At 33.7% G+C, this 11,794-nt stretch overlaps 1 protein-coding gene across 3 annotated transcripts in view; it reads left to right on the top strand.

Moving 5' to 3' along the window:
- Positions 1-11,281, top strand: part of HACE1 (HECT domain and ankyrin repeat containing E3 ubiquitin protein ligase 1) — a 91,734-nt gene extending 80,453 nt beyond the window's left edge. For all 3 annotated transcript variants that reach the window (XM_082475136.1, XM_082475135.1, XM_082475137.1), the window contains 4 exons: positions 3,014-3,112; positions 3,391-3,461; positions 9,871-9,984; positions 10,533-11,281. In XM_082475136.1, the coding sequence (XP_082331262.1) occupies positions 3,014-3,112; positions 3,391-3,461; positions 9,871-9,984; positions 10,533-10,635 (387 nt within the window). In that variant the 3' untranslated portion in view covers positions 10,636-11,281. The remainder of the gene's footprint in view (positions 1-3,013; positions 3,113-3,390; positions 3,462-9,870; positions 9,985-10,532) is intronic.
- Positions 11,282-11,794: the final 513 nt, after the last annotated feature.

Here is an 11,794-nt window from a genome sequence, read left to right on the forward strand (position 1 = left end):
TTTTGTGATTACTATGTCTATAACATTATTACAGTTGAGGGGTTCCTCAAATGTCTGGGGGACTGTCCTGCCATACTCTGCTGCTTATGAGTTTATCCATGGTGGTACCAGGATATTAAAACACTGAGTCATGTAAATTCTAGGTAAGCTAAGAGCTGTGAACACCTGCATGACTCAGTTTCTGACTATTAGTTTATGGGTTATATATGTTGTACCTAATTCCAACAGACCAATTCAGTTATTTTGTCACTTCCCTGGTGGTCCAGTGGTTAAGATTTGGCCTTCCAATGCAGGGGGTGCAGCTAAGATCCCACATGCCTCGGGGCCAAAAAACCAAAACATAAACAGAGGCAGTATTGTAACAAATTGAATAAAGACTTTAAAAATGGTCCACATCAAAAAAATCTTAAATAGGGGCTTCCCTGGTGGCACAGTAGTTAAGAGTCTGCCTGCCAATACAGGGGACACGGGTTCGAGCCCTGGTCTGGGAAAATCCCACATGCCGCGGAGCAGCTAAGCCCGCGCGCCACAACTACTGAAGCCCGCGCGCCCAGAGCCCATGTTCCACAGCAAGAGAAGCCACCGCAATGAGAAGCCCGCACACTGCAGTGAAGAATAGCCCCTGCTCGCCGCAACTAGAGAAAAGCTCGCACGTAGCAACAAAGACCCAGCACAGCCAAAAATAAATAAATATATAACTTTAAAATATATATATTAAAAAAATAAATAAATAAATTGATTGGGATTTAAAATCTTTTTGTTATATGCATATGTACTTGGTATTGTGGACTTCCCATTTCATCTGTTTTCAGTCAGTTTAATAACTTTTTTTTTTTGCCCAGGTGTTAAATGGGATAATAAAGATCTTTTGTCCTCTTCACAAAGTCATAACATATGATGTTCATGAAATGCTTCAAATTTCTTGAGAGAATATCGTCTCATTTTTATTCACAATTATTAACAATGAAAGCATACTCAATATTATTAAAAGCTTATCTTCAGCCTAGAAGGGAAGAGGATTAAACTCATGGGTCGTAAGAAACATGTAACAGTCATCCATATTCCTTTTGGCAGATCTGTGTCAGGGTACTGCCAGGGAACAGAATTTCCCCAGGTGGTTCAAATAAAGAAACTTTAATGAAGGAACTTAAAGAGGCATGGGCAGGTTAAGAATAAACAAGATATGGTTGAGGCATCCAGAGAATAGCAACAGTGGAAAGCCTTTATCACCCCTAGAACTGCAGACAAGTGGAGGAATTCCTGTGAGGAGCCCGGTGAGAGCCTGAACCACCAGGGGCCACCAGGTGGCAGCTCTAGTTGAGGAGACATAGCTACTGCAAAGATGTACTGAAGCAGGGAGGGAGCAGACAATACTCTTACCTGCAGACTCCTGCCTGTTTCCCAGTGATGGAACCCAACCTGAAACCAACAGGCAAGAGAGCCAGTCTGCAGGGATCAGCCTCTTGGGGCACAGACTGTGCAAAGGAAGACGGAGAATGTATTTGGGGGTGATAAAATGCAGCCTACCAGAATGCCTTCATCTAGTTAAAGTATTTTATAATACTATGGCAAGGAGGACTAAAACACACCCTAGACAGGCAGTTCTCAAACTTTTTGGTCTTAGGACCCCTTACAAGAAAAGAGTTTGTTTATGTGCTTTATAGTAATTGATACTTAACTGTATTTGAAATTCAAACAGAAATGTAAAGTATTTTATTAATTCACATAAAAATAACAATTCATTACATCTTAACATAAATAAAACATTTAAGAAATTAAAACTGCATTTCCCAGAATAAAACAGAAATTGTGGGAAAAGTGGCATTGTTTTACATCTTCGCAAGTTTCTTTAACGTCTGGCTTAATAGGAGAAACTGGGTTCTCATATCTGCTTCTGCTTATAATCTGTTGTGATATGTTGCTTGGTTGAACTATATGGAGAAAATCCAGCCTCAGATAAGCTGGAAAAGGGACAACCTTGCAGACTCCTTAAATAGATCCCAGAAACACCCAAGAGTTCTGAGACACCACCTTAGACTGACCTTCATTAGTATTTTTCAGAGCATACTCTATACTAGTCAGGTATATATTATGAGGAGTTGCTGTAGGAGAAGTGATTTTGAACCACATGGTATCTATCTCATCTAACAGCAATAACAAAGTCTGCTGTTCTGGCTTGTCGGTGTTAAGCTTAGGCTAGTTATTACCTCACTTTACTGTGTAAACACATCCAACTGTGAAATAACGGGCCGATTCAGAGATTTGGGCAAGCCTTTTTCATGTTCTCTTTTCTTTTGGGGAACATGATGGTAAATACTTTTGCCATTTTTAATTTCATTCTTAGTTATTGGATTGATATTTTGTTTGTTTGATGATCTTCCTGGAAAAAAGAAGGATACCAAAAGTCATTAGTAGGAAAATTGCATTTTTTTTTTCACCTTGGAGAAATTTGACTTGAAAGTTGGATTGGAATTATTCCAGAATAGAGTTCTTCAAAGGCCTAAATCTGTTTTGGTTTTTTTAAAAATAATAACTATTTTTATTATAATAACTCCTTTTTTTTCCTAGTGATTAGGGCTTCTTGATCTTTTCCATTGCTTAACCCAGATTTATTTAGGTCTTTGTTTTCACTTTCATACTGAGTACAGTATTTTTATAGAATTTAACAAATTCATAAAATATATATAAACCAAAGATAATAATGTTCACAAAATTATTGCACATATAAACTGTTGTGGCATATGTGTTTCTATATAAAGGTAAACTGTTATCTCATGTTTTAATTAAATTGTATCAGTGTAGAGACATCTCCACATCTCACAATATTTGAGATTATTAGTATCAAGGGTTCTCTCTCAGGTAGTACTTGTTATTGATGACTTGCAGACACTGTTACAAAAATAAATCAGTTTTACATGGGATTAGTTTCTATTTAAGGCAAATTTACTATTTAAATGTAATCACTTTTTTTTCCCAGAGAAGATTAATGAAATATTTTTCTTCTTCCCCAAAGGAGCTACTGCTTTCTGGCATGCCAGAAATTGATGTGAGTGATTGGATAAAAAATACTGAATACACAAGTGGCTATGAAAGAGAAGATCCAGTTATTCAGGTAAAGTCTCTCTAGAGCTTAGAATGAAGTTAAGTTTTGCTATTTAATCTTGTAAGCTTTTCAGCACTATTGGATGAAAACCTACATTAATTAACAAAGTTTAGTTTTTCCCTAAATCTTCTCATGGGAATTGCATATGAATGCTTTGTATGAAATCTTTTTTGATAAATGAGTTTCATGGAATAAAATATGCTTTATGAATAGTGCATATTTCTCTGGTACTAAGAAGCCTGCAGTTGGTCTGAAATATGAGCTAAGTTTTTTATTGTTGTTTTTAGTGGTTCTGGGAAGTTGTGGAAGATATTACTGCAGAGGAGAGAGTTCTTCTGTTGCAGTTTGTTACTGGCAGGTAAGAAGTGTTTTTATGATAATGTGGAAAGAATTTAATAGACTCCATTTCTAATGGCTTAGACATAACTCAAAATGAATTATTACTCTGAATTATCAATTTCTCACCTCCTTTTCCATTTGTTTAGATATTAAAGGTTTATTTAGGCATTAAAGTTAAAACATATAGTAGTGCTCAGTAAATGTTTATTTAAGGTATAAAAGATAAACTGTTCCAATCAGGACTATCAGCATGTATATTATATTTTATAACTTGGTAGTCTTTTCATTCTGCAGGTAAGTCAATGATAGTAGCCAACATTTGTTGCTGGGACAACATACACACACATGTACACAATACATAATAATACCCGTACACAGCAGTTTTTCTCCAATTCTTATCAAACTTTAAAGTCTTAAGATTTGTGGCCTGAAAAATAATTTGTGATACCACACTTTGAAAAGTCTACTTTTGGAACCAATTAAATATCATAGATATTAGAAAACTAGATGATTTAAACCTCTTTTAACTTACAGTTCTGAAAGATGTAAAAGAAAAGGTCTGATTTTCATTCTTTTTTTTTTAAATTAATTATTTATTTATTTATTTATTTTTGGCTGCATTGGGTCTTCATTGCTGCGCACGGGCTTTCTCTAGTGGCGGTGAGCAGGAGCTACTCTTTGTTGTGGTGCGTGGGCTTCTCATTGTGGTGGCGTCTCTTGTTGCAGACCACAGGCTCTAGGCGTGCAGGCTCAGTAGTTGCGGCTCGCGGGCTCTAGAGCGCAGGCTCAGTAGATGTGGTGCACGGGCCTAGTTGCTCCGCGGCATGTGGAATCTTCCCGGACCAGGGCTCGAACCCGTGTCCCCTGCATTGGCAGGCGGATTCTTAACCACTGCGCCACCAGGGAATTCCTGATTTTCATTCTTGATAACTTAGAATTTCATCTGTGTCCTTCTATTTATGAAAATATAGTTCAGTCATTCCATTATAAATGTACACGGTTCTTCTAAGAAAGTTGGAACACAGAAAATTAGAAGAAATAGAAAAACCATCACCTGCCAGCAATAAGCACTGTAAATAAATTGATGTATTTTTTCCTACCTGTTTTAAAAACATAGTATGAATATATATCTATCTTATATATATGTAATTTAAAGTCAACTGTTTTATTTTTAAAGTAGTTCATAACCATTATAGAAAATTTTGAAAATGGAGACTATATAGATAGAAGAAAATGAAAATCCCATTAAGTAATTACAGTATTTAGAGATAACACTATTAATATTTTGCTGTATTTTCTTAGTTTTTTAGGTATATAATTAGAAAAATATACACTATATACCTATATAATATATACTATATACCTAATTTCAAAGAATAAGTAAAACATGAATTATTCACAGATTGTAGACTAAAGATATGAAAGAAAATCTTGTCAGTTTTTTTTGTTTTTTTTTTTTTTGGCTACTTAGTGCCAGGAAATACCTAGAGATTTGAGTAATTTAATAAAAAGCGTTAAACAAAAATTATTTTTTCTATGTAGGAAGGTTAGACAATTCAGATTTTTAAAAAATCACCTTTAATATCAGTCTCTGAATATAATCACTTAATATTTTGGTTATTCTTCCAGAATTTTTCTCATATATAAATTTTTATTTCTAAAAAACATTGTTCCTGTTTTATAACTTTTGAATTTAGCAATGTATCATTAAAAATTGTTTCATTTATAGATCTAGTTTTTTAAATGGCTGTCTATTCTTCAGTCTATGGACCTCCCTTAATTGATATTGTCCTTTATTGCTAAATTTTCCTGTTTATGAATAATGCTGAACAAATAAGGAATTCTTGTGCTTTATATACTTGCAGCCCAGTTTGATTATTTATAAATTATAGGATAAATATAATATATAGGATATATAGGATAAAAGTATAGGATAAATTCTTAGAAGGGAAATTTTTAGATACAAAAGTGTATAAATTTTTATAACCTTGAGACATTGTTCGTTTAACCTTCAGAAAGATATCAGTATTCACCTCAGCCTATTTCTTTTATTCTATCAATACAGGATGTAATCATTTTTATTTTCATAGTTTCATATATGTATACTTTGGTGTGGATTTCCTTTCTTTATTTTTTACACATTATTCTACCATCATTTTCAAAAATTTGGTTTTAAATGTTCTTTATATATAGGGACATTAACTCTGCAAATATCTTTTCCAGTTTATCATTTGCCTTTTAATTATATTAAGTTAAACATACAGATTTCCCTGTAATTTAGATTATAAATTTAATTTATAAAAATTATATAATGAAAGTGCTAAATTAGGTTGCAAGTTGATTATCAGTACTTTCCTTATATTTTTTTAAATAAATTCTTCCCTACTCCCAAGATTTTGTATATATATGTTTATCTACCTTTTTTTCTGTAACTTTTTTGTAGTTTCTGTTTTTACATACCAATTTTTAAGCCATCTGGACTTTATTTTGGTTTATGTTATAAGGCAGGGCTCTTTGATTATTTTTCTAAGCAGTTTATATTTAAACACCATTTACTAAATTATTATATTTTCCTTCATGATTCGGTTGATATGAATCTTTAAGATGTAGGAAACAATTATTCAAGTTCTCTAGTACTAAAAATGTCTGTTAGATTGCTGCTCTTGTAGAATAAAAAACACTTCGATTAGTAATACACAGTACGTCTCCCATGTCAATAGTACAGTCATAGTTAGCAATGCTGAAAAGAACTGCTCTGTTTGCTGTTTAATTGGTTGAGAAGTGTAGCTGCGAGTCCATTTAAACTGAGATGAAGGATGTGGGTAAAGAGTAGAAGCCAAGAGGGAGGAGATATGGGGATATATGTATTATGTATAGCTGATTCACTTTGTTATAAAGCAGAAACTAACACACCATTGTAAAGCAATTATAAAGAGGTTAAAAAAAAAAGAGTAGAAGCCAAGGAAGCTGAGGGGAAACTACACGGAGCTAAGCTTTATCTTCAGGTTGAAGAATCCACTTTTCAGCACTTAGTCTACATGGAGTCCTTGTTTTCAATTCAAACTAAGTCTTAAGTTCTTTTAAACCTTAACTTTCCTTTTACACTAGACCCAGTTATCAATAGGTATAGCATTTGCCATTCTAGACCTAGAGTGTGTTTTTTTTTTTCCACTTTTCGGAAAATTCTATCATTTATATTTAGATTGTAAAATGTCTTTCTCTGTGTCCATAGTATAATTTAGAACAATCTTACTAAAGAGTCAAATGTGTTCCAGTTGTAGAAGCAAGAATCTGTATCAACAGTAACTTTAAACTATTTTTATGGTGATGACAATATTTTGTTTATCTACAAGGCTGTCTTAAATGTCTTACTCTTGTTTCATTCTCTTAAGAATAATGAAAGTCAGACTTGATGATTTCTTTGTGTATAAAATAGAAATATTTCATTTTTATTAACTGTAATTTTACATTGTATAAGTCAGGTGTCATAATACTCAACCAAAGACCATTTATTTTTCTCATACACGCTTAAGCTTGCTGAGCCATAATCTTAGCTAAGATCCACTGGTTATTCAAGTATGGGGCCCAGTCATTGTAGTTTAGAGGAAGAGGAGTAAGGTTTCAGAGATTGTTTGTGAATATCAGTTTACAGAATAATTTCAATTTAGATATGAAAATTGGGGGATCATCTGATTTTTTAAGCTTATTTTTCAAAATTTATTTATATGAAAGACATTAGGTCATTCTGTTATTGAAATACTGTGCTATAATTTGTGTAAGAATCAGTGTCAAGGCTCATCTTCTCACCTTGTCCTGGTGAAGTGGAATACTTGTTTTTAAAGTCTGCCTCTGTAGGAAATTGTAAACAGCTTGCCTTTTATTCCTTTTCATTTTTGGTCACCTTTGTTAATTTTTTAGGCAAAGGTAAATATGCAGAAAGTAATGTTTCAGTTTACAGACATATTCAGGTCTTTAGATATTCTTTTTCCCTAAGTAGGAATTGCTGATGTGTTAGTGTTTTGTTAGCAAGATGCAGGCATCCTTTTAACATTGACTTGGATTTCTAAAGTAAGCTTAGGCATTTCATCAATAAAGTGTTTAATAGCAACCAAACTACTTCCCAGCTAGAAAAGAAAAATGCTGGGAAGAGATCTATTTATATTGGATTGTTTTTTTTCCCTGTGATTGTAAACATATCATCTGTGATTTCAGACAGAAAATCCTGGTGCATTATTCGACAGTTTTTTTTAGTGTGTGTGGTAAAACATACTTAACATTAAACATTTTAATCATTTTTAAGTGTACAGTTCTGTGTACAGTCACATATTTGTGCAGCCATCACCACCATTCATCTCCTGAGCTTTTTATCTTTCTCAGTTGAAATTGTACCTATTAAACACTAACTTTCCATTTCCCCTACCCCCAGCTTCTGGCAACCACCGTTCTACATTCTGTCTCTATGAATTTTATAATTTTTTTAATAGATTTATTTATTTTTATTTATTTATTTTTGGCTGTGTTGGGTCTTCGTTGCTGCTCGTGGGCTTTCTCTAGTTGCGTTGAGTGGGGGCTACTCTTCGTTGTGGTGCACGTGCTTTTCATTGTGGTGGCTTCTCTTGCTGTGGAGCACGGGCTCTAGGCACATGGGTTTTAGGCGCATGGGCTTCAGTAGTTGTGGCACATGGGCCCAGTAGTTGTGGCTCGTGGGCTCTAGAGCGCAGGCTCAGTAGTCTCAGTAGTTGTGGTGCACAGGCTTAGTTGCTCCGCGGCATGTGGGATCCTTCCAGATCAGGGCTCGAACCTGGGTCCCCTGCATTGGCAGGTGGATTCTTAACCACTGCGCCACCAGGGAAGTCCCTCTATGAATTTGATTACTTTAGGTCCCTTATGTAAGTGGAATCATACATTATTTGTCTTTTTGTGACTGGCTTATTTCACCTAGCATAATGTCCTCGAGATTCATCCATATTGTAGCATATGTCAGAATTCCCTTCCTTTTAAAGGCTGAATAGTATTCCATTGTATGTGTTTACCACAGTTTGCTTATTCTTTCATCCATGGACAGTTATTTGTGTTGAGTCCACTATTTGGCTATTGTGAGTAATGCTGCTATGAACATGGATGTACAAATATCTGTTTGAGTCTCTACTTTCTATTCTTTTGGATATTTTCTGTAATTCTATGGTTAATTTTTTGAGAAACTGTAATAATGTTTTCCACAGTGGCTGCACAATTTTACATTTCCACCAGCAATTGCATAAGGGTTTCAATTTCTGCATGTGCTTTCCAATACTTGTTATTTTCTAGTGATCTTTTTTTTTTTAATAGTTATCTTAATGCCTATGAGGTGGTTATCTCAATGAGGTTTTGATTTGCATTTCCCTAATGACAAGTGATGTTGATTGAGCATCTTTTCGAATGCTTATAAGCCATTTGTGTATCTTCTTAGGAGAAATGTCTTTTTGAGTCCTGTCCCTATTTTTTAACTTTTAAAAATTGTCCCTATTTTTTGTTGTTAAGTTGTAGGAGTTCTATATATTTTCTTGATATTAATTCCTTGTCATATTTATAATTTAAAAATATTTTCTCTAGTGGCTCACATTTTCACTCAGTTCATGGTGTCCTTTGGCACACGTTTTTAATTTTGATGATGTCTAATTTATTTTTCTTTTGTTGCCTGTGCCTTTGGTGTCATATCCAAGAAATCATTACCAAATCCAGTGTCATGAAGTTTTTCCCCTGTATTTTCTTCTAAGAATTTTATAGCTTTAGCTCTTCATTTAGGTCTTTGATTCATTTTGAGTTAACTTTTTGTATATGGTGTTAGGTAAGGGTCCAACTTCATTTTTTTGTAGTGGATATCCAGTTTTCTCAACACAATTTGTTGAAAAGACTGTCCTTTTTCCATTGGAGGTTCTTAGCACTCTTGTCAAAAATCATTTGACCATATATTTAAGGGTTTATTTTGAGGTTCTCTATTCCATTGGTCTATGTATCTGTCTTTATGCCAGTGCCACACTGTTTTGATGACTGCAGTTTTGTAGTTTTAAGTGTGGAAATTAGGAACTGTGAGACTTCTGAGTTTGTTCACCTTCCTGTGGTCTCACTATGTTAGGGGACATTTAAAAAAAAATACAACCGATGTAAATCTCTGGAAAGAGAAGTGTAAATAGTTTTCTAGTTTTCCCACCATGTAAAACAATACAAAACAAAAACCCTTTGACTCTAGATATTTTTCACAGACAGGGAGATCATTTGGATAACATGTAAGAGCCTCTGTTGCTTGAATTAATCAAGTAAGCCATTTATTTATTCAGCAAATATTTAATGAACATCTACTAGATACTAGTCATTTTGCTAATTTGAAATATACCTGTTACCAAGATTTTCCTTGCATGATTACAACTTACTAAGATATGAACTCTTAGTTCCAGGGTCCCACATGGTGGATTTGCTAATATCATGGGTGGAAGTGGATTGCAAAACTTTACAATTGCTGCTGTGCCATATACTCCAAATCTTCTACCGACTTCAAGCACATGGTATGTTAAATTGGTTTATTTAAATGCATTGCAAATTGTTCTGATTAATTTTGAATGATCAAAATCTGTATTGCTGCATTGAGAGGAAAATCTCAACAGTGATCTCTATTCAACATTTTGTAATCACTGATAAATAAGTAGCTACATAGTTTCTTGCCTTCCCCTTTTTTGGTAGGGAAAATGTTTGAGGAAACTACCTACCTATACTCTAATTGAATATATATAGTTCAAGTATCACTAAAGTTACACTGTCATAAGTATCACTGAGTTACACCATCATTTCAAACTAAATTGCCCTATTGCTTATTTATTTTAGGCTGAAGGGAACTTATTTTCTTCTACTACATTTGCATGCTAAAGGAAACTGCAATGCAGCAGGGTTTTGTTTTTTTTTTCCTTTTTAAATACTACTTCAGGGTTTTCCAATTTGAATGCAAATTTAAGAGGGTGGTTTTATGTTAATTTTGAGTAGTGTTTTCACTGCTAGACAAAACAATAAAAAATTTCAGAGATTTCTTAGTTAATAGTGGTATATTTTTCTTTTAAAGTATCAACATGCTCAAGTTACCTGAATACCCAAGTAAAGAAATACTCAAGGACAGGCTTCTTGTGGCACTACATTGTGGCAGCTATGGTTACACAATGGCATAATGAAGTCTGGAAAATTCATCTGACTGCTGATGCGCAATGCAGAGTCGCAGAAGTAATTTAGGAAACCGTCAACAGAAAATCAGCCTAAATGCAGCCCATAGGCAGGGCTGATGTTTAAAATTCATAAAGGATCAGGTTTCCTTTCTTCCCCCTCTCTTTTCCCTTTTATGTTTTCTCAGTTTTTGATACAATTAGAAAATATAAATCACAGTAGTCTTCATTTTAAAAATGCTAATTGAAAATAGTAGAAACTGTCCTTTTTCATATTTCTTTAATCTTATCCAAGAGTGTGTTAAGGCAGAATCTTATTCTACATTCCATGTCTGCTATGTAACTGTTCTGTTAAAAAGGTGTTGTCTCTTTTATTTTTCTATATAGTAAATTATATTAGGACATCCAGCCTGGTATGTCCTATTGCATGTAAAGTGCCGTTTATATTTTGGAAAACTATTGTATAGAATGGACTACTTTACATTGTATATAAAGCCACAAATATGTATTTTCCCATATTGAATCTATATTGCAGTGATGTTTTCTAGCCTTTCAGTATTTTAATATGTAAAGTTTAGACTGATGTGACTAATAAACAGCTGATGAAATGACATCTAATTTATATATTAAAGCTTATGCTATATTGTATGAATTATTTGCATCTTTCAGTGGTCAGTTTTTCACATACATATATTGTCTCAAAGTTTTTCTTATGCCTTAATTTATATTTTAGATAAAATTAAAATACGATATTTTACTGGGTTTCTTTTTGTTACTATTGTTTTATCTGTGAGCTCTAATGATACATTTGAAAACGTAATCTGATGTGCAGATTACAATTTAAGTTTGTAATTTTTCCTTAAATTTGCTTTTTATTATTAGAATGTTGAGTTCAAGTGATGTATACGTAATACAAAGCAGTGGGTTTTTTAATTTTAGGGTGTCTTTGAAAAGACACAGTTGAGTAGTTACAGCATACCTTTTAGGGGAAGTAGGAACACTCAGACATTTAAAAATACTAATAGGGGAATTTGTAATGTTTAGGAGCTTGCCTTTGGAAACTAAAAATAGATTATCCAGTGGCATCATTATTGGTAAAATGACTCTTATATGCATATTTTCTCATATGAGCAGCCACTGTATTTGTCACTGACAAATGTAGACAATG

Source organism: Balaenoptera physalus (genome assembly GCF_965194825.1).
Source record: "Balaenoptera physalus genome assembly, chromosome: 9".
In the NCBI taxonomy this organism is placed as follows: domain Eukaryota; kingdom Metazoa; phylum Chordata; class Mammalia; order Artiodactyla; family Balaenopteridae; genus Balaenoptera; species Balaenoptera physalus.